At 47.8% G+C, this 26,237-nt stretch overlaps 2 protein-coding genes across 16 annotated transcripts in view; one reads left to right on the top strand and one right to left on the bottom strand.

The window, feature by feature from the left end:
- Positions 1-2,293, bottom strand: part of KCTD10 (potassium channel tetramerization domain containing 10) — a 13,500-nt gene extending 11,207 nt beyond the window's left edge. The window contains exons 1-2 of one of the 2 annotated variants that reach the window (XM_054219203.1): positions 2,159-2,293; positions 307-520 (exon numbers count right to left, since the gene is read on the bottom strand). In XM_054219203.1, the coding sequence (XP_054075178.1) occupies positions 307-520; positions 2,159-2,161 (217 nt within the window). In that variant the 5' untranslated portion in view covers positions 2,162-2,293. The remainder of the gene's footprint in view (positions 1-306; positions 521-2,158) is intronic. The other variant, XM_054219202.1, reaches the window with a different exon arrangement.
- On the top strand, positions 2,285-26,237 carry UBE3B (ubiquitin protein ligase E3B). Of its 14 annotated transcripts, XR_008469095.1 has the most exons (30): positions 2,500-2,619; positions 2,979-3,148; positions 3,234-3,315; positions 3,847-4,016; positions 4,108-4,228; positions 5,569-5,628; positions 6,018-6,122; positions 6,225-6,321; positions 6,834-6,919; positions 7,640-7,722; positions 8,694-8,799; positions 9,494-9,614; positions 10,283-10,460; positions 10,867-11,036; positions 11,729-11,896; positions 12,717-12,888; positions 13,635-13,753; positions 14,430-14,544; positions 14,948-15,047; positions 15,644-15,763; positions 16,101-16,277; positions 16,370-16,480; positions 17,011-17,148; positions 17,546-17,611; positions 20,033-20,091; positions 21,659-21,841; positions 22,193-22,376; positions 22,749-22,841; positions 23,326-25,742; positions 26,150-26,237. XR_008469095.1 is itself a non-coding variant. In XM_054219191.1 (29 exons), the coding sequence occupies exons 4-29, from the start codon at positions 3,856-3,858 to the stop codon at positions 23,515-23,517; spliced, it is 3,285 nt and encodes a 1,094-aa protein (XP_054075166.1). In that variant the 5' UTR covers positions 2,285-2,460; positions 2,979-3,148; positions 3,234-3,315; positions 3,847-3,855; the 3' UTR covers positions 23,518-26,237. The 14 variants fall into 14 exon arrangements, 12 of the variants coding, with proteins under 12 accessions (XP_054075166.1, XP_054075164.1, XP_054075167.1 ...); XM_054219191.1 differs by lacking the exon at positions 2,500-2,619 and adding an exon at positions 2,285-2,460 and having other exon boundaries at positions 23,326-26,237; XM_054219189.1 differs by lacking the exon at positions 2,500-2,619 and adding an exon at positions 2,285-2,490 and having other exon boundaries at positions 23,326-26,237.

The raw sequence follows: 26,237 nt of genomic DNA, 5'->3' as shown, positions 1-26,237 counted from the left end.
AGCTTTAGACTTTGTATTTCAAAAGAAACAGATAGTCCATGCTATCTGGGCCTGACAGGAGCTTCAGGACACATTACTGTCTTTTTGTCGTTTAGACAACTATTCAAGCCATCTGTGTCTTTTGTTCCACTTCTTTTCTCAGTTGTATAAGCTACAAGTTTTAACACTAATAAAATGCAGAAACATCTGGGGCTACGAACAGATGTTCCTCTCTGCTCTCTAATATTTTTCCTCCAACTCCTTCTGACCTATTTTCACTGAAGAGGAAGGACACCGGCGCGAGGGACGCGGGGAGCAGCCCCTTACCTTCGCTGTCCGTGAGGACTTCCATTCGGCCACTGAACATGGCCTTCAGCATGGTGTCCTGCTTGGTCAGGGTCTGCATGGTGGTGTAGTAGAGGGCACCGCCAATGTTCAGCTTGACATACTTGGAACTCGGACTCGTCCCTTTGAAGGAGGTAGTGCGAGTCGCAGCCGCCGGCACTGCTGAGCTCACCACACTTTCTCCCGACATCTCTTCCTGCAGGCAAGAAGCTATCGGTTAGACTTGCAGTTCCACTGCATGACACCCAACTTGGTCTTACCGTTGGTTATTTTACACAAAAGTAGGCATAGATGTGCTGGGCACTATCAGCCTCAGCTCCTCTCTGCAAAGTTCTCAAACGTTTTAGATGTTTAACTCTGTCTTCTTTCTGACAGTGCCACAAACCAGCCAAACAACGTCAGCCAGGGAAGAACACTGTGAAAGCTGAGCAGCATTTTACACTGCAAAAGCCAGCACTTTCCCACAAAACTGCATTCATTTCTTTCACAACTTCTAAAGCTTAAGCTCTTACACCATGAATAAACTGGTACGTAATTGGGCAATTCCCAATACACAGAGCTTGAGCAGATGATTCCCGTCTTAAAATGCAGACTATCCATGGATTTTCTTGAAGCTTTTTTTCCCTTAAAGCATACGCGGCTCTACAGAGAGCCCACACAAGCTTCTCGCTCTCCTCCCTGCCCTCCCACATTTCTCAGCACACCAGAACCCAATGTCCAACATCCCCGACTACCTCTGCCCGCAGTCCCCAGACCAAGTGGACTCCGGGCAGCTAATGAGGTCACATGCTGTAACAGGAACACGTTAGCTTAGCACCGCAAATGCTCTGAGAGCTGCTAACAATAAATCCTTAATCAAGACGTGTCCCTGCAGTTAACTGTTTTGCCTCACAACGTGGCAGGATGGGATGATTAACACCCTGCCGCCTCAGACAGACCCAGGCCCTACAACTTCCAGAGCACGCTGGCTGACTGAATGATTTTTGCTCCGCTGTCACGAAGAGCAGAACCATCAGACAGCAAATGTGAGCGGTAGTGCAGAAACGTAGCTACATGTTCAGACTGTGTTTCACAAGGCGAGTCAGCGGGATGGGCAGAAATGGCCAGAGGGGACTGTTTATTCTGCCATGGAGCCTGCCAGGACTCTGGAGTGCAAAAGCACCATCCTCAGCCCCACGTCCAGGCTCCTGCAGCAGCTGAAGCCCCCAGGAACCATGCTGGGGCTCCCAGAGGGGGACCCAGCCCTCCAGCATCACCCACGCCAGCACCCTACCACCCACGCGGGGTGCACCCCGGGCCTGCCCTCCCCAAACCACGCCAGCCTCTAGCTTGGGAGGACCGGACCCTCCCCACACACCTGAAAACCAGCCTGCGGGCACTCAACTCCTGGGAGCCAGACTCCTCTACCTGCTCCCTGTTCTCTAAGTGCCCCAACCTCGGGGGGGCTGGACGCCCCCACACCCCTCACAACCTCACCGTCCCTTTCCCAACGCTCCCACACACCCCGCAACCTCCACCCATCCTTCCCAGCACCCCGCACATACCCCGCAACCTCCCCCCCTTCCCAGCACCCCGCCCCTTAGGGACTGAAACCCCCCAAACCCCGCGCTTCCCGTGCACCCCGCCTTGGGGCCGGAACCCCAAATTCCGCTTCACCCCAACGCCCTCAGACCAGCACCCCCCCCCCTCCAGCGGGGAAGGCCTCCCCACCCGCGCACTCCCACAGCAGCTGACCGGCCCCACACGCTCCCCAGCCACCCCCAGTCCCCCACCTCCGCGACCCAGAGCGCCCCCCCGGCCCCGCTCGCCCCCCAGCCCTCCACGGCCCCCTCACCATGAACGGTGCCGCGCAGCCCCACGGACAGAGCGAGCGGGGAGCGCCGGGGCGGGGGGAACTTCCGCCCCCTCTGCCGTCACTTCCGCCGCGGCCCGGGTGCGCCGTCAAACCCTTCCGGTATCCCCCTCGGCCTCCCGGGCCGTGCCGTACTTCCCCCTCACAGGCCCTGCCCGGCCTGGTCCGGCCCACCCGGTGGCAGGGAGACCCGGAGCGGGCTACCCTCTCCGTGCCGAGCCGGGCGGAGCCGGCGGCGGGCGGGAGAGCGGGCGGGCAGCGGAACGGTGGTGGCAGTAGTGCGGGTTGCCGGCCGGAGCGCGGACAAGGGGGGGGTACGAGGCGGGGGCTACAGGGCAACGGGGCTGTGGGCCTCGGCCTCGGGGGTGAGGGACCTGCCCCGGGGCCGCTCGGCCCGGCCCGGCCCTGTCTCTGTCGGCGGTGTAGGCGGCGGTGGGGCGAGGGTGAGGGTCTGTGGGGCAGGCCCATTGGGCCCGGGGGTGGGGGGGCTGTGGGACAGGCGCTTTGGGCCCAGGAGGGTCCATGGGGCAGGTGCCTGGGGCCTGGAGTGGGGGTGGGCCGTGGGGCAGGTGCTTTGGGCCCGAGGGAGGGGCCGTGGGGCGGGCGCCTGAGGCCCGGGGGGATCTGTGAGATGGGCGTTTGGGGCTGAGGGGGCGTCTCTGCTGGCTGCTTTGCTGATGGCTTGGGCAAGGGCCAAAGCATTGGAGTCCAGTTGTGGGGATGTGGCATGGCTCATGGGTCCTGCCCCAGCTCTGGCAAAGTGGGAAGCGCTCGCTGATGCTCAGGTCTCGCTGGTTCCCAGGGCCCTGGCACGCTCGAGGCTGGCCTGCGCTTTTGTCACGCGTGGAATTGTTTCTTACCCCCCTCTGAAGTGTGAGGAGCTGCCTGTGCTGATCACCACTGCTCAGTTGTGATGCTTCTTCTCTCCCAAAGCTTTTCTGACTTAACATTTTCTTGAGGGTATAGTGACAGGTAAGCCTGGTCAAAAGGACTTAGGACTGGAAAGGTAAAGACTAAGTCCCCAAATCACACCCAGGTAACGTGCTTATCTGTGCAGGAGCTGCCTGCAACTGGTAGATGAAGATCATGTTTGTGATAAATGACTATCACACACTTCTTTTGAAGAAGTAAGCCCTCAGGTGAGTTCGTTGTCAAGTATTTATGAAGCTCTCATCGTCTCTGTGCATTTTGGCTTCTTGAGTGGCAATAAATTAGCTTCCAGGCATCCCTTGTGCCCTTTCCCTCATATCCTTGCCTCTAGAATCATTTGTCTAAACAAGAAAATGAAAACAACTAAGACTGGAAAGGGGAGTTGGAGTACAGGGAGTGGAACACAATGACAACACGCTGATTGGTTTTTTTGCTCTTAAAATCTACTTGCGTGTATTAGGTTGCAGGCTTTGCGGGAATGATTTGGATATCACTGTGTTTTCTTATTGCAGTCCCATTGACAGTAACTTTGACTTTGCCTAGGCTGTGTTTTGCACGCACTTCTTTCTGTGCCGTTAGTTACTCTCCTTCCCCTGTTAAAATGTTGGATGCAGGTCGTCAGCTCAGAAGTACTGTAAAGAATTACCCTTGCCTGTGCATTTTGTCCACTCTGGTCTTCCTTAGTTCCCCAGGTGTTTGCTGCAAAGATTCTTTGTTTCCTTAAATTTATGTTTTGGTAGGTTAGAAAGATGTTCAGCGCGAGCCAGTCCTCCAAAGCCCAGTTCCTGGACAAAGCGCGCCAGGCTCGGGAGGAGCGGAGGGAGCTGAAGGAGAGGGAGCGTGCGGCTGTCCAGATCCAGGCTTTGATCAGGAGATTTCTCTGTCGGTGCCGCCTGCAGAGGGAGATAAGGTGTGTGAAATTCTACCTTCCATGCTTTGCTCTTATCTGGAGAGGTGTCTTGATTTTTAACTACCAACGCTCATTTTTCTCACTTCGGTAGGAGAGAAGCGGAGGATTTCTTTGGGGCAAATGAATCTGGCTCAAGTAAAAGAAGTGCTCTTTCTATCTTCAGAATTGCTAGGAAACTACTGTTTGTATTTAATCATAAGGAGGACAAAGAGGTAAGGTTGCTACTCTGACGTGCTTTTCTTCTTTTGAGGACATATTTTAACATGGTAACGAAATTTAGTTTACCAAGTGATCGTGTAGGTTCCTGCGATATATTTTGGCTTCAGAAATGTGATCTCTGTCTCCTAGTTCTTCTTGCAGAGATCTGCCTGTAGGAATTGAAATAGAAGAACCCTTGAATTTTTTAGTAGCAATTCCGTATTCAGGGCATAGTTTAACGAATGTTTTTCCTGGTGACCGTGCCAACTTCCATAATTGAGCGGTGCCTTGTGATTTTGTCAGCTGCATTGGTTCCCCTGGCAGGTACATTGTGGCAAGCTCGCAAAGAGTTGTCCTGGCAGAGTGTAGAGTGCAGGCTGTTTGTGTCACAGCTGCTTTTCTGACTATGCCCTGAATTTGTGGTTTCAGAGTGAAGCCTTTTGCTGTAGTATCTACGAAATGATGATATTTGCCCCAGGAAACTGTGAGGACTAATTATAATAAAAACAGTTGGAAAATTAAAAGCTGTATTTAAATTGTAGCGGCAGTGAGTGACTTTTTTTTAACCTCTATTCCATCAAACTCCTGTTTATGATGGTGCAAGTACCGCAAATACAGTTTTCTGTATTTACATAAAAAAAAGTGTATCTTGCATATAACTTATTTAAGTGCCTGGCATCCATTTGAAGTTCTGCATTACAGTGACTGGGTGCAGTGCTGAAACATGTTTGTTCTGCTTCTCCTCTCCTTCTCCTTCCAGCAGCAAGTCAGTCCCTTGCTGGGCTGGGCCGAGGACTAGGCTGTGCTCGTTTCCACGCTGTTTCTGGACACTGCTCTGTTAGGATAACCACAGCAGCCAATTCTGTAGCTCAGGATGGGTTTATAACTTGAAAGCATGTGACAAATACAGCTGGACTGAAATAATAGTTAAGGAGTTCTGGATGTGATCTCCAGGTTCTGCTGAGAGCCGTGATCGTTGGGAGTTTGGAATACACTGCTGCACTCGTTAGCATTAAGCTCTTCTAGCTGAACCCCAACTTTTTTGCTTTTCTGGCTTCAGCCTTTGCTGTTGAGGGAGGCAATTTAGCAGGGAAGGCTGAGAAATTCCTCCTGTTAATGGGCACTGTGTTCGAGGAGGGAGTTTTTCTGCATAGCTGTAGCATGATGTGTAAGATGCGCTCCCGGGAAAAGGAGCCATCGGCACTGTCTCTAGGGAGTGTGTTTGGAACATTTGTTGTTTTGATACAGAGGTATCTTGCTCCCTCTGCTGAGCTGTTCCTAGTGCTCTTCCAGAATAGCCCATCCTGCAGTTAGAACTAATGCCACCTTTTTCTTTTTCTTTTTTTCCTCCCAGAGATTTGAAAAGCTGTGCCGGTGTATTCTCAATAGTATGGATGTTGAGAATGAGCCCAAGGTCAGCAGGGTGTGTTTTTTTAGTTTGGAGGTGGGAGGGTTGGTTAGTTGCTGGGGTTTTTTTAACTGTACATGTGGGGGTTTAGGTTGGTGATATTTGAAATTTAGCTTTCAGAAGCCCTTGAACACTGCTGACATTCCATGGTGAATGTTTGGACAAGTTTTTTAGTATTCCTCTTTACTATATACAGCTTATACAGCTATAGGAATTAAAGGGCAATTTCTTTCTGCCGTGGGTGGTATGCTTTGACCCGGGAATTCTGGGGAGAGAAATAACTTGGTTCTGCTGCCGAGGAGGTTGTTTTGTTACAGAGCTTCGTTGTAATGTATTCTGCCAATCTGTGGCACAAATACTAATCGCTGCTTCCGATTGTATCCTGCCTTTCTCAGGTGTGGTATGTGTCGCTGGCACTCTCCAAGGATCTCACGCTCTTATGGATCAAACAGATCAAAGACATTTTGTGGTTTTGCTGTGAATTTCTCAAGCAGCTTAAAGTAAGAATTGTTTTCTTTGTGTTTCGTCTTCCTGCATTTAAGGGTTCTGTAGTTTGGCACAAAGCTAATACGATTTATTAACATTGGTGGTTGTTATCGCAGCCTGACATCTTACAAGACTCCAGACTGGTCAATTTGCACCTCACAATGCTTGTCACCTTCACAGACACTTCTACGTGGAAGATCCTTCGAGGAAAAGGTTGGTGCATCCAATTCAATATTTTAAGTCACTGATCTGGGACTTGCTATTAAAATCTACTGAATGCTGTTTCTGCACCCTGTCTCTTCCCGTGCTTACCACAAACATTTATTACAGTTCTGTGCTGGCACAAAGCATAGAACAGGCAGTGAGGATTCCCTTGAGATTAGAGAGGCTATTTCCCTTAGAACAGTAACAGTTAACAACGTTTTTATAATGCTCCAAAATCTCGCACTCAAGAAGTGTTCAGGGCATAATGGAATATGTTTTTAGCTCTGCGGTTTTGTGGGAAATACACATAGAAAGACAGATGAATATCATAAGGAAATGTGAGTCTTACACCTTAAACAAGACTTGATGTGAAACGCTGCTCAAATGACGGTTTTGCGTTTAAGGGCAAGGACTTTGTGCAAGAAGGGCTTGTGAATTGGCAAACTGTTTCATAGTGTGTAAGGAAGTAAAGAGTGGAGCTGCGATGCTGGTTTAGTAACGTCAGTGTTTTAACCCGGAAGGTGAAACCCTGAGGCCTGCCATGAACCACATCTGTGCAAACATCATGGGACATCTAAATCAGAAGGGATTTTATTCTGTGCTGCAGGTCAGTCTCCGGCTGATACAGTTACGTCTTCTCTTTATTCAAAACAAGCCTCAGTCCTGCGCTGTGGTCCTTGTTCTGAGGAAGCTTTTCTGATCTCTGTGGTGGTGTGTCAGGGAGAAGCTGCTTGTGGAGCGCTGGTGATTTGTGTGGGATCATAGTTTTCTTCAAAGCAATAACGCAGAGTCTCCCCACTTGAGACCAAATACACCATCTCCTTTTTGTCACTATTGCTGACTCTAACTCCTACTTAATCATCTCCTAATGAGATGGACAGAAAGGACTCTTGAATATTTTTCCAAACCTTGCTGCTGCCATTTTGTATGTATTTGATTTGTTTACTGTTCTGTACGGGAAAGGAACTGATGTAATTTTTCTTAATCTTTTAAATGAGGATGATATTACCAGGCAGCTCTCAGCCTTGCCTGTTTATTTTAAAAGGCCTGGGAACTGTCTGAGTACAGGTCCTAGGGAAATAAGTACTGTGGAGTGTCTGATTTGTTTGCAGTTTCTCTGTTACACCATTATTAACCGGAAGCCCTTCTAGTTCTGCCAAATGACTTGTAGTAACTGGTTTTCAGGTTTCTTTGGTAGTGTTCTTTTTCTCTGCTCTGTAAATAAACATAATGTCTTTCAGGAGTAATCATAATCTTTTTTCGAGTACTGTAGGAGTTTTTGGTGTGGTTTTGTTTTTTGTTTGGTTTTTTTTTTTTTTTATTCCAGATTTTGCTAACTAATGGCTTGGCAAGATCCAGACCTTCCTTGTCCAAAGGCTCTTTGACTGCCATCTTCTCTCTTGCATTACGGTAAGGCAGTCAGAGCTAATTGGGATGATGTGCAGCCAAATTTGTCTTTATTGTGTTTTCTGAAGGCTTCTCATTCTACCAATCTCTTTGTGCCATTGAGAGTATCACCCTGATGAAAGAAGCTGCTTTAGGGAAATAACCCACTTTTCCTGTCATCCATTTTCAGATCAGAATGCTCTTAAGTCAGTAATTAGTGTTAGTATGAGCCCAGACTTCGGAGTGCTGTTCCAGTTTAGAGTACAGCATCTGTATCTCCTTCTGTTGAACCCTCAGAAGGGGCTGGAGTTCTCTAGATAAGTATGGTTGTGCCTCCTCACGATGAACTGCTGATGCAGATGTACCTGTTACTCAGTTTGCGAGGGCAAGGTTTGTCCCTGAAACAAGAGGTGGGTGCAGATTTTTCTAATGGTTCAGTCTGTTCTCTTAGAAATAAGAAAAGTACGCTGTTATCCTGCCCTCACCTCTGCAGACCCCATGTCTCTTCACTTTGGAAATCTGCAGCCTCTAACGAGCGTTCTTTTAAGACTTCAGTTGTTAATTGTGTGCAGCTTCCCCTCTATAGCTGTCACTGCTGGGATGATGAGGTTGTGATGTTCAGTAGAGTAGTAATGGATGTCCTTGAATGCCACTTAACATCTTCCTAAGGAAAACAACTATTTAATTACTGACTACGGTAATGGGGAAAAGAGGAACTTAGGAGAAGAACCACATAACGCTTAGGGTGCTCTGGGTGGTATGGATGTGCTGTGTAAAAATACACTGTGCTGTGAACTGTTTGGCTTATATTCCTTTGAGTCAAAAGCAATTTTGTGGGCTTGCTGTGATAACAGACGTGTAAGTGAAGTTCTTTTTCCAGTGATGCTTCTTGATGAGGGTAGAACCAGCAGCCAGTTCTGCAGGGCTCAGTGAAAGCCTGCGTCTTAACTTTGCGAGGTCAGGTTTCTTGCACTGAAGTATTCTTCTCTCTGTAGCCCTGTGGTTGCTGCGCAGTTTTCAGACAATCTGTTGAGGTCATTTCTGATCCATGTCATGTCTGTGCCTGCTATAATGACTCATCTTGCTACTCTAACACCTGAGGTAAGTGCGTGATGTAATAGTACCAAAAATCCATTGAATATCGCATAAGGCAACTTGTTATTCCATTTTATCAGCTCTTGGAACAGATCATTGGCAATTCTCTCTTTGCCAGTTTCAACTCTGTTGTGAAAGCGTTTCATCCTTACACCCCCCAGACACTCTGGGTTTCTAATACCGCAGGTGTTATTAACACCAGTGGGATGATGGGCTGAACTGCCCTAAAATAAATAAATAAAATAAAAATAAAGGCATATGTGACACACAGCTTGAATTTTTGCATGTCCTTATTCTTCCATTTCTGTAACCATAGACAGAGCCAAAGGAAAAATCAGTCCGTTGCATGGCAAAGGATCTGTGACGGTAACTAATAGGCCATCCACTAATCTAATTTAATTTGATGGCTCCTCTGTGTAGCTTGGTGCAGAGAGGCAAGTTTTGTGCCAAATGGGCATTCTGTGTTCTTGCAAACAGACAGTTGCAAAGGTCTGTCTCCGACTGGAACACAGCCTGTTCACCTGCAAGGTTTTTTATTTCCTAGACCAGCTTCCTGTTAAACACTCTCTTCAGTGCATCAGTCTCAACTTGCTGCTTTATTTGGAAAAAACTGACAATCCGAATTCCTGCTGGCAGATCGGGTGTGGTTGTTCTGTGTGGCTCTGTTCGGCCTCACCGGCCGTTAAATTCTGTCTTTCAGCGTCTGGCAGTGATAGAATCTCATGATCTTTTCCGCAAGTTCATCCTGTATTTAAGTCGTGAAGCACAATGCCGAGACGTCTGTGTGTGCCTGGAAGGAAGTCACACTCTTTGTTTGTTAGGTAAGCGCCTGTAACGCTCCTGTTTTTACTGTGCTTGGAAGAGAATCTTCAGTCAGATCTTTTTCCATGGGTCAGAGCTGCCTCCAACTCATCTTTTTTTTTTTTTTTTTTATTCTTATTTAGATAGTTTCTAAACAATAACTGAGATATATTTTGGGATATTGCAAACATGTTTTAAGGCTGTTGCAAATGGAGGAAGGGTCAGAGACTTGCACTTGTATACATGTCATCATGCCTAAACCACAAAGTAGTATCTCTTCTAGCTTTTCACTTGGACTCTGAGAAAGGCTTGCAGTGGAGCAGCCTTGAATCTAACTTCCCTAAATGGATGTGCTACTGAAATATTTAAGTTCACGTTACTGTAAAAGTAACAAGAAGAACAGCTGGAACTTGGGAGTAAGCGTGTAGCTTGTAGTACTTTGTAGAAGGTGTTAGTGGGATACAGACAAGAAGGCTGCAGGAGGATGCCAAAGTGACATGTCCCCTTAGTGGCTGATGTGTGCTGGAAATGGCTTGCTTCGGGGTAGCTTCTAGTAGTCATTCTTCACAGAAATCCTCTCCTGGGCTTTAAAAGGGGTGTGAGTTCATTTTGTGTATTGGTGTCTGTAACCACTGTCCCGCAGCATCTGTTCCTCTTTTAAGTCTCGCTGTGCTGGTCATTCCGCCAGGTAATCTTGTATACTTGGGCTCCTTGAATGACAAAGTTCTTGAGGAGGAGACAGCTCATTTTGTGGGCGTGCTCATTCACATGCTCTCCTACTGCCAGAAGTACGTTTCACAAAAGAAATCCAACCTCACCCACTGGCATCCTGTTCTAGGCTGGTTTTCACAGACTGTGGATTATGGGTAAGTGGGGAGGACCTTGCGGTGATAGATGATTAAGCCTCTCTTTTTCATTTTTTCCCCCCCTTTTTTTTTTTTTTAATCATGCAATGCATTTTAAGTTTTGAAGTGAGCAGTGTGACCCTATTCAGAATAACTTCTCAGATATTTCGGGTTATATCTGCACAATATAAACTGCTGCATTTATGTACAGACTATTACATGAGGAAATTTGTCTCGTATAGTTAGACTGGTACACAGTGGCCATACTGGTACACTCGATATAGGACCTGTATGCTCTTCCTACGAGGACCATCTGTAGGGTGGGTGCCTACTCCATTTTGACTATTAGCTAAATGTATGGAAGTGTCGCTGTCGGGTGTTTTCTTCCAGCCTGCCTTCTAACGTGTCTCTCTGACTTGTCTTTTAGATTGAATGAGTCCATGCCTCTGCTGACAAAGCAACTGCAGCATCTCTGGGGAGTCCATATGATCCGCATCCTCTTCAGTGATGTGCTCAGCAAGAAATTGCTGGAGAATCAGGAAATAGCTCAGCTGCCAACACAGCCGGTTTCCCCTCAGAACAGCCTTCCTATGAAGAGTCAGTTCTGGAGGGTTGCTTTTTTTGTGTCTCTGTGTGTGTGTACACGTGTCTTTCTCTCTTGCAGACTCCCAGGGCTTTGACTTTTACGCTAAAAGCTTTGAGTAATTACTTGCAGCAGCTGCTGCTACTTAGGTGGGGATATGGTCTCTCCTATTTGTAATTCCTGCTCAGAATGCCTCTGTGACCTCGGGCAAGTCTCTTACTTTGGTGCTGTGAAAATACATGCTTATTTTAGCAGGTTTTTTTCATTGTTTCTCAAGTAGCTGAAGTGCTTACTGCATAAATTAGTACTTCCCAAGGCAGGATGGGAGACCAGCTTCCCAGGTGAAAAGCAAGGTGAAGCTGGCTCACGGACCTGTGATGCGTGATGATTCTGCAGAAGAGTATTTGGAATGAGACAGCTATAATCTAGCTATTTTCTAGCTGCTGCCCATAGCACTAGGTCCTGTGGTCATTAGTTACTGCAGTTCTGATAAGGTTTTAAGCTCTAGAGTGATGCCCCCACTGAAATATTCTGCGTTACTGGCAACTGTACAGTGTTCTGCCAGAAAAGTCCACCAAAACCTACTGTCTGTGGAGTGACTTAGTCTGCTGAAAATCCTCTTTATTTTGTGTCTGAGAATAAGAAATGGTTTGGAATAGCACTTGTGTCTCCTGAGCCAACGTCTCGTGTGCTTCTCTGTCACCAGATCTTTTCAAGAGAGCTTTCCAGAAGTCTGCATCTGTCCGCAACATTCTCAAGCCTGTTGGGGGCAAGCGAGTGGACTCAGCAGAAGTGCAGAAGGTGTGCAGTATCTGTGTCCTGTACCAAACCACGCTTACAACGCTAACGCAGATCCGTCTGCAGATACTCACAGGTCAGGGCACATCTGTGCTTTTCAAATCGCTTAAAATGTGGAGAAAAAAATAGATTTTTCTTATTAAATTCTGTTGACTTGTTGGTAGTTTTATTACTGACAACGGTTTATTGACTGGCTGGGTGGAAGGCTTGTTCCATCCTGAATCATACATCTGATCAATAACATTCATCACTTCTTTATCAAGCATTAACTCTCCAGAATACAAATTGAAGTGAGTTTTCCTATAATGAAACCTTGCTTACTCCATATCAAACTTAAGACTGAGTCAGTGTTTTTGAGAAGCCTAGCAATATTAATCTTTATGTGGTGCAAACACTGAATGCTTTCATACATCTTAAGAACAAATTACCTGTCTTAGGGATGGATGGAGGAGGAGATAAGCACTCTTCTGGTCTAGTGGCTAGAGCAGAGGAATGAGTCCAGAGCCTTAGATGCTTTGTTTGTGGCTATAGCGGTGACCACAGGTACAATCCCATTTTTTGTGTTCTCGTCTTTAAGATGGCTGTAATGGTGATAGAATCACGGGAATTAAATATTTTCTAAAGTTGCGAATGATTGGCGGGAAAGGGCTTTAGATGTGCAAACGATTAATGCCTTGTTAAAAAACTTTTTTTCTGCTTTCCTGGTGATTGTACATTTCCTGTTAATGCAGACAGGCTTTGGGAGCCAAATGTGATGCCGATTTTTCCCTTCCAAGTATAGTGTTGCTTTGCAAAAGGATCTTTCAGCCCCAAGTCCCATTCGTCTCTTTGAGCATGCGTGAACGAGCAGGCAGAACGAGCTTTACTGAGTGTGCTTTACATTTTTCTGTTGCCAGGCCTCACTTACTTGGATGATCTGTTGCCCAAATTATGGGCTTTTATCTGTGAGCTGGGACCACAGGGTGGGTTAAAACTCTTCTTGGAGTGCTTGAATAATGATACGGAGGAATCCAAGAGGCTCCTGGCCATGTTGATGCTCTTCTGTGACTGCTCCCGCCACCTTATCACGTAGGTATCAAGCAGAGGGTGCTCTCTGGATTCGTAATGTGAAGCTGTTATGTTCCTCAAGTTTGAAGGGAATAGTTAAGGTATTGCTGCCTTTGCATAAAGATAATGAGGCAGAGTAAAGCAGCAAGTGTTTCAGATAGAGTCTTGATAAATAAAGGACTTTCCCCCTCAGCCATGTGCAGCTTCAGGAATATACAGCACCGGCTACGGAGGGGGAAGAAACATCTCTTCCATTCCTTATGGGCAACAATTGTGCCAATCCAAAGGAAACACTTTGACGAGTCCAGATAAGCTTCGAGGAACAATGTTATAATTCTGCTGCAAGAAAGCTTCCCAGCTTACGTGCTTCTGTTTAGAGCTCTTTTACTGCCTCGCTCATCGACTTACACAACACAAAGGATGGGAAAGGGGGTGGAAAATTGCCTTTGCTGGTCAGTAGAGACAGTTTTCTTAGTTGAATGATGAGAAAGTTTTCTTGAGGATGAATGCATGGGTCCTCTTAACTATGAAATACTAACTTTGCTTGTGTCTCGGACCTTTCATACTCTTCCATTAGGATCAGATATTGATCAAAATCAATAAATAAGGTTTAGTTGTTTATGACTTGAGATTCTCATGGGTGTCAGTTGTCATAGTAATAAGAGCTGCTGCTAAAGGATAATGTGCCTTTATGAAAATTTCAAAAGGGAATTAAATTTACACTTATGCGTTTGCATTTGTTCATTTGCATTTGTGTTCCCTGGTAGGATTCTTGATGACATAGAAGTCTATGAAGAGCAGATTTCATTCAAACTGGAAGAGCTTGTTACCATCTCATCTTTTCTGAATTCCTTTGTATTTAAGATGATCTGGGATGGAATTGTAGGTAAGTACTTTCAGTAGCTTGAGTTGAGGTTACTGTTAGAACAACAAATGGCATTAATTTTGGAATTTGGAGCTTCTGCTAATTATTACTTTGCGCAAAAAACATACTACGTTGTGTGGCATGAGGATGTGTCCCAATCTTTTGGTGTCCACGTGCAGCTATCATGCTTGGCACCAAATACAGTGTACTTTTCCTATTTCCAAGAAGGATTTGTGTAACAGACATGATGGGCTGCTTTTTTTTTGCCAGAGGCTGAATTTAGCATGACTTGGGCCATGTATTGGACAAGAATGTAATGTGGTGCTTTGAGAAAGCAGAGCAGGCTTGCTAGGGTCTCCTAGATTCCTTCCTCCTAGGATAGATATCTAGTGTTGATCTATATGCTGGTGTAATTTGGATACAGCTCAATTCTGGCAATTAGATGAAATAGTCCATTTCTGTTGTGATGTCTCAGTTGGAGCTGGCTTTGATGTGGCTGAGAGTTTTTTCACTTTGATCAAAGAAGAGATTGTCTGTCTTCCGTGAGGCACAAAACCTCTTCCTTCCCTCTGGAGCCAGTGGAGGTTAGGAGAAATGCACCTGTCCTATTAGTGTGGGGCAGATGATCAATATGTTGCCCTTGGACATCCTGTTACCTAGGGTGCCTGGACATTGCCGCTTTGTTCCTTTTGTTCAGAGAACGCCAGAGGGGAGACCCTGGAGCTGTTTCATTCTGTCCATGGCTGGCTCATGGTCTTGTATGAAAGGGACTGCCGCAGGCGTTTTGCTCCCGAGGACCACTGGTTACGCAAGTAAGTGTCCAGCTCAAGGCAAGGATTGTGCGCAGCTGTGTGTTTGTCCTGGTGCACCAGCTTCCCTGTGGGTGGCTGGTTTGGGATCCCTTTAGATTGAGTGCCTCTCGTTCCACCTGTGAGATCAAGGTCAGAACTGCTCCCTGTGGTTGCATTTAAGGACACTCCTATTGCGGTTCTCTTCTGTGGTGTCAGGATTAGCTGCTGCTGGTGGAGGGTGATGCTTTGAAAACTGGCTCAGCACCTGACAGCTCGAGTGTCTCTGGCCTTCTTAGATTGTATACACCTGAGCCCTTAAGTCGTCTTTGAAATCATTACAGGTTTCCTCTCTCTCCTACCCCCAGCTATTTACCACACCTGGGCATTTCTCAGGGATCTCTGAATCTGTGCCTTTCTTTGTAAGGGACCTCAAACCCAGCGTGCTCTTCCAGGAGCTGGACAAGGACAAGAAACGAGCCCAGCTGCTCCTGCAGTACATCCCGCACGTCATTCCCCACAAGAACGTGAGTGGGACAGGGGCAGAGGATGGAGGCTGAAAAGTCAGCGACTTGGGTGACCTGGGATGGAAGGGACATGCGTCTTGAGCATTTTGTGACCTGGAGCTTGTGATTGAAATGCTAGTGAAACAAAAGTCTTCTTCCCCCCACTCTCCCCAATGTATTTCCTCTAAACTGTCTTGATTTCTCTCGTTGGGAGAGCGTTTATTTGTGTGGGCAGCTGCATAGGGTTAGCCAGCAGTACATGATGTGGCTTTGGAGAAAGTCTTTATGCAGAAAGCAGAATGTCTTTCTGCAGGTAGCAAACCTGCAGAGACAATACGTTTTTATGTGGTGATAGGCAAGATGCTTTTGTTTTCAGTATTGTCAGTACCCTGTCCCTCCCGAAGCAGAGCTCCAAGGATTTCTCTGTCCCACTGGGAAACAAGGAGTGAGATCCCACTATTTCTAATGAGTAGGTGACAGTGGCGTCATTGGGCCTAGCTGGGAACAGGACAACCAAGGGCTAGTTCTGGACGTGCGTCAGGAACATCTCAAAGCCCTGCTGCGCTGGAGATGAGGAACCTTGTGGATAAAAACTTAACATTTGTTTCCTTTTTAAGAGAGTGCTGCTTTTCCGAAATATGGTTACAAAGGAGAAGGAGAAGCTAGGGCTGGTCGAAACCAGCTCCGCATCACCTCATGTCACGCACATCACTATCCGCCGCTCACGTATGCTGGAGGTGAGTAACTTGGCTTGCAGAAGTCAACCAACAAGCCAGTAACTTGACCTGACAAGAATGGGTGTGAATATGTTTTTATCTTCTCTGTGGGTGCTGAGGCACCCAGTGCCAGTTCCGTCTGCCTGACGTTACAGGAAAATACTGGATCTTTGCTCAGTTCTAAGTGCTACAAACCTGGAGTTTTGACTAGGAAAAATGCTGGTCTTTTTGGACACAAAATTCAATGACAAATGCAGATATCTGTGGTGTATCTGTCTCCTGTCTCTGCTACAAGTCTGTGGGGGTGTTTCACATGTCTTCCTGTGTGATTGTCCTCTGCCTCTTGTGGTCTGTGTAGGACGGATATGAACAGCTACGGCAGCTTTCCCAGAACGCCATGAAGGGAGTGATCAGAGTGAAGTTTGTGAATGATCTGGGTGTTGATGAGGCTGGTATTGATCAGGACGGTGTCTTCAAAGAGTTTCTGGAAGAGATAATAAAGAAGGTGTTTGACCCTGCACTCAACTTGTTCAAGGTGTGACGTAGGGCTGCAGATGTTGGCCGTGATGACCCATTGCAGAGAGAAGCAGACTGGCTCACCGTGCTGTTATCTCTGTTTGTGCGCAGACAACCAGCGGTGATGAGAGGCTGTATCCATCCCCAACATCCTACATTCATGAGAACTACCTACAGCTCTTCGAGTTTGTGGGGAAGATGCTTGGGAAGGCCGTATATGAGGTGAGCCAAAAGTACCAGAGTAGGATATTGTCAGTGTTGGTATAGCACCGCTCAGAGGCAGTTCTGTGGTGGTGCCCCTTGCCTTCGAGAGCGTCTGTCATGTGCTTGGGAAGGTGTTACTGAAGAGGTGAGTTTGGAAAAAATGACTGAGATAAAGATACTGATGGTGGAGCAGCCTGACACTTCAGACGTATTAAAAATAATCTTGGAGGTAAAAGCTGGGACACAGCTTGATTATTCTTCTTGGTGCTGGGGACACTAGCTGGAATAGTCTGTTATTCTGGTGTTCTTTTAAACACCAAGGTAGTTCTTTTAAAGGAAACATGGAGTTCCCCTGTTGCCTTTTTGCACCTGCTCCACTAATTAATGGATTTTAAGAGGATGTAGTTTCCTTAGCTGATTGCAATGTTTGGCATCTTTGCACTTGTTACACAGAACATGATCTGCCTGCAGGCCTCGTAAGTGACCAAAGATGTTGCACAGAACAAGTATGCGGTGGGACCTTACCTATGCATTCTTGTTGTCTGCAGGGAATAGTTGTGGATGTACCATTTGCTTCCTTCTTTTTGAGTCAGCTACTTGGGCACCACCACAGTGTCTTCTACAGCTCCGTAGATGAACTTCCCTCCTTGGACTCTGAGTTCTATAAAAATCTCACTTCAATTAAGGTTTGTGCATTACTTTTCCTGTTGTTCGACTGCCTTATCACTGGCTGCTGCTAGAAATACTAGAAATGCCTTTGGGGTACTGATCATCTTTAAAAGCACCCTGGCAGTAATTGGGGATTCTGAGGCAGGTTGGTAGGTGGCTGTCCAGTGTTTTTACTGGGGCAAGCAGGGATGACAAAGGAGTCTGAAGGTGTAAATCTGGAACTGGCAATTGGGAAATCTCAGGTTTTAGCCTCAGCTCTTGTGCAGTCTCCCCATAACCTAGAGCAACTCACGTATTTGTTATTCTTTGGTGCCTCTTGCCTGCTGGGGGTCACGTAGTGGAAGAGTAATACAAAAATGCAGAGCTGCTGTTCCTGCTGCTAAACGCTGACCTTTCCCGTTCTTGTTCCTCTAGCGTTATGATGGTGACATCAGTGACTTGGGCTTAACGCTGTCCTACGATGAAGACGTGATGGGTCAGGTAGGTTTTTATTCAATGACTGTGTTGGACCTTATCTCTGCTTTGTTCCAAAGACCCTCTTCATGCAAGGTGGTGACAAGCAGAATGCTGGGTACTGATAGTCAGTGTCCACAGCCCTGGCTCACGCAATCCCTGTTTCTCGCAGTTAGATCCTACCTGCTCCGCCCAGGAGTGCCTCTCTTGCTTGTCTGGCTGATGCTACCAGGAAGAGCCTTTGAAACCCTAAGAGGGATCCTGAGGATTGTTGCCTACAAAAGCCTGTGGTGCCAGAAGTGGCAGATTGTGAATATAAGCAGTTGGAAGCAGAACTAGGTTTGACTCCTGAGCGGAGGTGCCCTAGCTTTTACTAGTGTCCTTAGAGCAGAGACATACATCTGCAGTCTGACTTGCCAGCAGAAGACAGCTGTTCTTCTCTGCTGAGCTTTCTGAGAGCCGGTCTTGAGCATCTAGAATTCAGGCAGTCTCTCCAAGCTCATGCTACACAGAGTGCTTTTTACTCTGGTGCTCGTGTTTCTTGAGTATGTCAGGTGGATGCTCTGTGTGGCCATCTGAACAAGAACCTTGAGGCGACTGACTAGTAAATGACCTTGTGTTTGATTGTGGTTAAGGCTTAGCTCTGCTCTCCTTTTACAAAAAAAAAAAAAGGCCTGTGCTTGAAAGGCTGGCTCAGCTTCAGAGGTTCTCTGAACTCAGCCGTAGGATTCTGCGGCTTCGTTCAATATTTAACTGTGGGCAGAGAACAGCTTTTTCCGCAAAAAGGTTGCCCTCTGACCTTTAATTTTTTCTAGTGCCAGGATTTTTTCTTTTCTAGTTGAAAAGCGTTGTTGTGTGCTTTCTCTGCACAACTGGTTTTCCCCTCTTTTTAAAAAGAAGAACCTGTGTGAGTAGGGAGGAATTCCTTTTCTTTAAAGGTAGCCGTTTCCATCAGAGAAACTTGAAGTGTGTCAGGAGGTCTTTTGGCCTTGAGAAGAAAAGGCTGTTTGTCAGTCCCTTACGAAGGCTTGAAGGTTCTTGGTTGCCCTTGTGCCTTGGGTTCTGAGATGTGTGCATAGCTGGAGAGTACGGATAGATAAGATAAAAATGCCTTTGCTGTCTGTGTGTGCTGTTGCTGCAAATTCTATGGGGAGACCCCAGCTAGCGCTAAACCTGAGCACTGTTAGCAGTGTAGATCCAGTGGCACAGAGCTCAGAGACCAGTAAGTCACGGGGTGTTTATCTGGGGCAGCTTGTCCTTGAGAGCTTTGCATGCTGCAGTTTCTTATTCCTAAGCTGGCTACTTTGGACCTAGCTTGCATACGTCTGATAGCGGCACTAGCAGTGTAACTGCAGCTGCAAAGCTGTGAGGGTGAATGGGAAGACAGCTAAGTCGTCTTCTGCAGCCCTGCTCTGTGTGGGTGAGAGATTGTGTCCGCTGGGCAGTGGGCCGAGCACCTTGCTGCTGCCTCAGGGCTGCTGAGGTTTCGGCCTTGAGGGTTTTTCTACCTTAAAAATGAAGGTAGGAAACAGCATGTGAGAGCCCAGCAGTAAGACATTGAAGGCCACAGTGCTCAAAACTTCAAAATAAACCGGGGGACTCCTGTTTGCCCTGTGCTTTGGCCACGCTGAAGCAGCCAAGTGGGGTAACCCTGTGGTTCCTGAATGAACTTGTGTGTCCTTACTAGGTATGACTGTGTTGGGCACAGGCGAGCTGAGCTCATTGCCTGTGCTGGGCTCCATTCTGACCTTGGAAGTCACCTGGAACTGGAGCACAGAGGCCACTGTAATATGTGAATAATGACTTTCTGCCTCTTAGTGTTGGTGCAAAGATGAGTCATGACTCTGTTGCTGTTGCAAGCACCCAGAGGGTCCCTGCCGCTGTCTCTGAGCGGTGCTGTCGGCTGAGCACCAGGCTCTGGCCTGGCAGGGAGGAGATGCTTCCTGGCTGCGTCGCTTTCTGAGTGCTCGCCGCTTCGTGCCTTGAGTGGCCAGCTTGAGGGACAGTGAACTCCGGGGAGCTCTGTCACTCGGGTGGCCCCAGATGAGACCTGTGGAGCAGACAGCTTTGGATTGTGCTGTTAGCCTGAGCTATGCGAAGGCTCTGAGCTTTTTCAGCCTCTGGATTCTGGGATTGTGACAGTCCCCCAGGGCTCTTTGAATTGATTTGTGCGCAGTTCAGCGGTGATGGATCGGACTAGAGAGGAGGCTTCTTCGAAGAAGGGCAGGCTCCACTGGTGGGAGAGTCAGAGTTCCCTACTGTTCAATTACTATGTTAATAGCTTAGTGAAACTGGTTCAAGGCAGAAGCAGGATTATTACTTAAATTTTAAATCCTACTGTTTTACTGTAAAAATAAATGTTTTATGGGGAGGTAACAGCTTAGCGTGGCATTTCTTTCCATTGTGGTTCCAGGCAGTAATTAGCAATACAATCATTTCTTCCCTCAGCTTGTTTGCCATGAACTTGTTCCTGGAGGGAAGACCATTCCCGTTACCAATGAAAATAAGTAAGTACAGCAATTAGATTTTTAAGGTCACCACTGCAAAATACTTTATTCTAGTTCCTTGGGCTTGCATCTGGAATGAATTGAGATAGATTGGAGTAGAAGGAGCACATAAATATCTTAATAGAATTTACTGGTTACAGTTCATCGGCAGAAATTGTATTAAATTCGATTTGCAAAATAAAAATTGACAATTTACTTCTTGAAACAGCGCTTCGGAGGTCAAAGGCACACAGTCTGTGAGATTCTGCAGGATTTAATGACGGTGATAGATACAGACAGATGGATTCAAAGCAATTCAGGCACACAGTCGTGAACATAGAGGGCACAGATGCTCAAAGACACCTTGGAGCAGACAGATCTTCTCAGAATGATAACATGTGGCAGTTGTATAAAGCACTGTTCTTCAGAAGAGACAGTGGTGAATTCAAATGTAGTCGACAGTCGTACTTTAGACACAGGAAATCAGAGGAGACACTGAGCCCTGTAGCTATTTTCACAGATAACCGGCTTTTAGATAGTTATCGTAAATGTCAACTCTGGAGCCTGAAAACCAAACCCACCTTTTTGTTCCCTTCATTTTTTTCTTCTTCTCTATACCCTTCAGTGATCATAAAAGCAGGATAAAATATCTATTAAGCAGATGTGTGTTTGAGCTGGTAATCTGGGAGTTGTTCCCTTTAATGGCAAGTGAAAGCTGGATCCTACCTGAGGATTTGTCTTTGTTAGTCATGCTTTGCAGTCTGATGTTCCCAGTCTTTTCCCTTCTTGAGTTCTGACCAGGGAGTTTGCATCCAAAAGGATCTTTCTCTGGCTTGTCAGAAGTCAGCTCAGGGAGAAAGTTGAAAGTGCTGTATGTTGCTCTACTCACAGGAGAAACTTTGAAGCTTTTGTGCCGATGTGCGCACAAATTGGTAGTTGGGAGGGAGCAGGAGAAGCAATCCAGAAAGAGTTCTGTCTGTTCACGGTGGAGTGAGGTTCCCTAGCTGAAAACCCAGTCAATGTGGTTGTGGCGGAGTCTGCCTGGGAGCTGAGGAAGAAGAATCGGCGAGCTCGGTTGTTTTGACTGTTGGCGAGAAGAAGCAGCCTGATGGTGCCTCCCTCTAATAAACAGTGCACCTTTTCCATACTCCTGGGGTGCAGGTGGAAATCTCCTACGTGTGGGTGGTTTCGGTGTGTTGATTCTCCAGCCGTGGGTTTCAGGGCAGGTGGCACCAGAGCCCGGAAAGTTTGTTTTTTCGAACCTAGAGAAGTGACTGTGACTGGGGATCTGGTCAAGGTTGATCAAGCGATTATTAAAGCCAGCTAGTCCCTGGGTTGGGAAGAAGCACTAAGAAATGAGCAGACAGTCCCAGAGGTGGGGTGTGGGGGGCAAAGTCTGGGCAGAAGAACAGCTCTTTCTGTTTAAATGAAGAGCAGGGCCCTGGAGGGGAAAGTATATTGCATTTCCAGGCAGTGCTAGTCCCTCTTGGGCTGGAGAGACAGGTCAGCAGCCTTGTTCCCGCACCGGTGAGATGGTTGTCCCTTGCTACTCCAGCTCCCTCACTGCCACCTTCCCTGTCACACACAGGATCAGCTACATCCATCTCATGGCTCACTTTCGGATGCACACACAAATCAAGAGTCAGACAGCAGCACTCATCAGTGGATTCAGGTCGATCATTAAGCCTGAATGGATTCGTATGTTTTCTGCACCAGAGTTGCAGCGGCTGATCTCCGGTGACAATGCTGAGATTGACCTCGAGGACTTAAAGTAAGTGAGCAACTTGGTCTGCTGGTCCTCTCACTCAGCAAACACAGCCATTTTATTACATAGCTATTTTGGAGGTTTGCAGGAGACTGACTCTTTCACAACTTTCTGCTTTTCCCAATTGAAATGTGAGGAGCAGACAGAAACAAATGGAGCTGAAGAACACATTCCTTAAAGCTAATTTGGACAAAGTACTAATGAAAGGGAAGGGCCCTTTCTTCCACCGGTTCCCGGGCGTAGAATTTCTCTCTGCCCTTTCCTTTTCTCTGATCAAGTGCCCAGTAAGCACGGGTGGGGGCTCGGGACTGGCAGCGTCAGCTGTACCTGACTTGCGGCAGGTATTGATCCTTCCAGCACTTGCAGCTGGCAGCTGCGACCCTCCTGCTGCAGTGGGACACAAGCCTGTCACAACCTTTCTCACCCCAGAAAACACACGGTGTACTACGGGGGCTTCCACGGGAGTCACCGGGTCATTATCTGGCTGTGGGACATCCTAGCCAACGACTTCAGCCCTGAGGAGAGAGCCATGTTTCTCAAGGTAAATGCAGTCATTTCAGCCTGACCTGCTGTTTGGGGTGGTTGGGCCGCTGCTGTTCTCCTCCTGTTAGCTGGGTGCTTTCTGCACTAATAGAAGGAGTGTCAGAATGCTTGATGCCTTAAAATCAACATCCTGCTCCCCTGCAGAGCGGCAGCCGTGGACGCAGAGTTCCTGTAAATGCTCTTGTGTCACCGTGAATAGTCCTGTTTTGAAAGGCAAGCAGAGCTGCGCACTAAAGCTCAGCAGTGTTGTACTGTGGGGTGCTCAAATGCCAGTCCAAGCAGCTGTCTGCTGTGACTGCGTTAGCCGCGTGTCTGTTATAGTCAGGCTGCTCTCGCTGCTCCTGTCTTTCACTGTCCGTCACTTTTTCAGTTTGTTACCAGCTGCTCCAGGCCTCCCCTTTTGGGCTTTGCCTACCTCAAGCCTCCTTTTTCCATCCGCTGCGTGGAAGTCTCTGATGATCAGGTAGGCACCCTGCTCGCTCGTGTCTCATGCGTTCCCTGCCAGGTTTCTGGAGGCCTCCTTCCCTGCCCGGCTTCCTAATCTCTGACCAGGAAACTGAGGCATAAAGACATATGCTGTACAGGGCAAGGTGAAAACAACCTTACGCTAACAGGGTGCGCGTGGCTGCACCTACCTCCTCCCACGCACAGCAGCACTTGGGCTGTTATTGCCTGTCTCCAGGTTGTGTTTTCTCCTCGGGACCTCCCCGTGCCTCTGATCCTGTTCCCCTGCGCACACAGCGAGGGGACCCTGCGCGTGTAAAGGCAGCTGCAGTTCCGAGAGAAGCTCCTTTCTAGCTGTTGTTGGGGACAGGGCTCTGAGGCTTGTCTCTCCCTGTTCCCAGCAGACGGGTTTTGTGTTAGCACCTCTGCCCCGTGTGTAGGCACCCTGCTTGGAAGGAGCACAGCAGAGAAGTGCAGGGTGATGTATTTCTGCCCTGTTCCAGGACACCGGTGACACGCTGGGCAGTGTCCTACGGGGCTTCTTCACAATCCGCAAGAAAGAGCCAGGTGGGCGTCTCCCAACCTCCTCTACATGTTTCAACCTCCTCAAGCTTCCCAACTACAGCAAGAAGAGCATCCTGCGGGAGAAGCTGCGCTACGCGATCAGCATGAACACTGGCTTCGAGCTGTCCTAGTTGCCATGGCCCTGGACTCCGCGATGGGGGCTCTCAGAGCTGCTGACTGCTGCTGGAGGTGGAGGCCTTCGTGCACAGCGGGTGGATCAGCTCCGCAGGAGCTGACGGCTCACTCGAGGGCTGGAGAGATGCAGCTGATAATAAAGGTTTACAGGGAAGAGCCGCTGGGCTAGACAGGGCTGGCTCTTCTTGGGCACTTCTCCAGGATGAAGGAGGTGATGGGCCTGACCCAATACACTTCACTTGACACCCACGTAAATCGTCTTTAAAAGCAAACCCCGGGGGAGCATAAAAGGAACATTAAAAGTGCCAGTCAGATTAGTGACCGTAATACCCCCCAGCAGGCCGTGCAGTCTGGGCAGCTGCTGCTGCGGGAGCGTTTCTTTTTCCTTTCCCAGGAGATGGTCCAGTTTCTTACTGGGTAGAAGTCAGCCTGCGGGAAGCTGCACAAAGGCAGAAACGTGACAGAGCCCACAAGGAGATGAGCACGGGGCTGCAGTGTTGGATGCGCCACAAATGGGCACCGTTTACTCAGGGCAGGTACCGCGCGGGGGCTTCCCGATGCCCTTGCTCTGCGCAAGGCCCTTGCGTTTGTCTCGGAGAACGAACCACTGGCCCAGACTCGAGAAGCAGCAGGTTAAACGCAAGCAGATGGACCCTGCCATTCTCAGGAAGGTTTTGGAGCGCTGTAGGTTAAGAGCTCAAGCAGCAGGCGTGGGGGTCAGCGTGCTGAGCCAGCTGTGCCTCTGCCAAGCTCTTGCCAGAGCCTGTGCTTTGGACGAATGTGGTTGTTGTCTGAATTTTCTCAGGAGCAGAAAAGGTTTAATTTTATGTAGTTTCCAGAGGACAGGAGCTGGCACACGGCTCAGGCAGCCCTTGCTCCCCAGCACAGTGCTCAAGTGGGGCAGGTGCCCCTTCTGCTTTCTGGAAGGGGAATGTGTCGAGCCGCTGAGAGTCCTCTGGCAACCTCCGCTGGCAAAATTCCTCTTACTTGGATAGAAGTTTCACTTTGTTTGCAGGCCCTTTTGTTAGGGAGATGTAGTGTTTTGAAGCAAGACTTGGCCTCTGTGTAACAGCCGCGTTTGCTTTGTTGCCAAACTATTTATTTTAGCTGTTTTGTCTCTTTCCAGCCTTATTTTTAACAGGTGATGTTCGCCTGTAGCAGGCAGCTTTTTCAGGTTGTTCTGAAAGGGAGGGCATGAGCGGAGGTGTGTGCACGCGTGCGTGCGTGTTGGGAAGGTGCGGAGCCTTCCTGCCATTTCCAACGAGAGCCTGACTTGTAAAGTGTCTCTGCAGCTTCCCAGCCTCGCTCCCTGGTGCTGCTGCGAGTCCTGCTTTGGCCTGGGTGAGGTGAGGGGAGAGACTGCCGTCTCCTGGGCTGCTCTGTCCTTGCGGGGTTTCTGGCACTAAGCAGCGCCACGTGCGTCCTCCCGTTTGGGACAGGGTTACAAACCAGTCGTCTCTCCTTCCCCTATTGCTGCTCGCTAATAAAACAAGCTCCTGCAGAGGCTGCCAGTATCTCCCCTGGTCTTCTTTTCCCCTCCTGACCTTCCTGCGGCACTGGTGGCCCTTGCCCTGCGCTCTGGCCCCTCTGTGGGCAGCTGAGCTGGCAGCAGGGTGTGAGGCTGTGTGAGGTGCACCCGACCTCATCCCCTGGCTTGCCGTGGTCCATCTCGCAGGGGTTGGCATCCCCTGGCTCAGCGTAGCACAGGTCTCCGCACGGAGAAGGCTCCCCGGGCTCTTCGAAAGACCCTTTTAGCCATGATGTGTTGCACATTTCAAACAGAAAAATACTTGGCACCGTTCATCCGAGAGTCTAGAGATGGCCTTTGCTTCATCTGTCTCTTCTGTCTTGCTTCAGCTGGTTTGCAGAGAAGTAACCATTTTTTTTGGAACCAGTGCCTGGAAATGTGTCTGGAAAGCAACGTCGGGATCCTTTTTCCATGTCAGCTCAGTAATATTAAACAGGAGTGATCAGAAGCGTTAGTGAGGACAGGATTCAAGATCCTGGACTAAGTGAGTCCAGAGAAATTAAAGGTGATAGTAAATTTTAATTTTTATTTTTTTTACATAGAGCATTTCAGCATTAACCAGTTGTTGACTGTGTAGTGGAGAGGTTTAGGCACTGACTTGAACCAATCGTAGTTTGAAATAATACACAAGATTTCTCTTTTTCTTCTACGGCAACGCAGCGTCTAAATAGAGCACAATGATTGTTCAATGAAGTGAGTTGTTGAACACGGTGAAATAAAATCTTTGCTTACCTTTTTTTTTTTTTTTTTTTTCCCTTTATTCCTCAGGAGTACAATTCCTAGAAAAGATCTTAATGCAGACTTAGCTAGGTCCCTCCAAACCTGGAAATATTGCACTATGAGACACTACATCCAATTTTGTAGCTAGTGTATAAAATGTGATTGTCTAGTAAACGCCCTGGCGGCTGTGTATGCACCAACAATATTTCTCTTGAGTAGCTGATTTCTGTATGACCGGGAGGCTTTCATACGTTTTTACCTGAGCAGAAGGCTGTGAACGTGTCTCAGTCCCTGCCTGCACCGCTGTATTCTGCGCGGGTCTTCTTTGTAGGGCAGGGATGGTTTTGCCACGGGAGATTAATGACTATTTTTTTCTATAGAAGACGTGCTGCTGTGGAGACCTTGGTTACAGCCTTTGTATCAGAAATGCAGGGAAGAGAAAAATAAACCTGGTTATGAGTAAGACGA

This window comes from Rissa tridactyla, chromosome 13 (assembly GCF_028500815.1).
Source record: "Rissa tridactyla isolate bRisTri1 chromosome 13, bRisTri1.patW.cur.20221130, whole genome shotgun sequence".
Taxonomy (NCBI): Eukaryota; Metazoa; Chordata; class Aves; order Charadriiformes; family Laridae; genus Rissa; species Rissa tridactyla.
Note: the sequence above shows the minus strand (reverse complement) of the source record. Positions and strands in the feature narration are given on the sequence as shown.

Coding starts and splice junctions, on each gene's coding strand:
- UBE3B (XM_054219191.1), top strand. CDS start 3,856: ATGTTCAGCGCGAGCCAGTCCTCCAAAGCCCAGTTCCTGGACAAAGCG. Junction 4,229..5,568: donor ATCATAAGGAGGACAAAGAG/GTAAGGTTGCTA, acceptor TTTTCCTCCCAG/AGATTTGAAAAGCTGTGCCG. Junction 12,889..13,634: donor TGCTCCCGCCACCTTATCAC/GTAGGTATCAAG, acceptor GTTCCCTGGTAG/GATTCTTGATGACATAGAAG.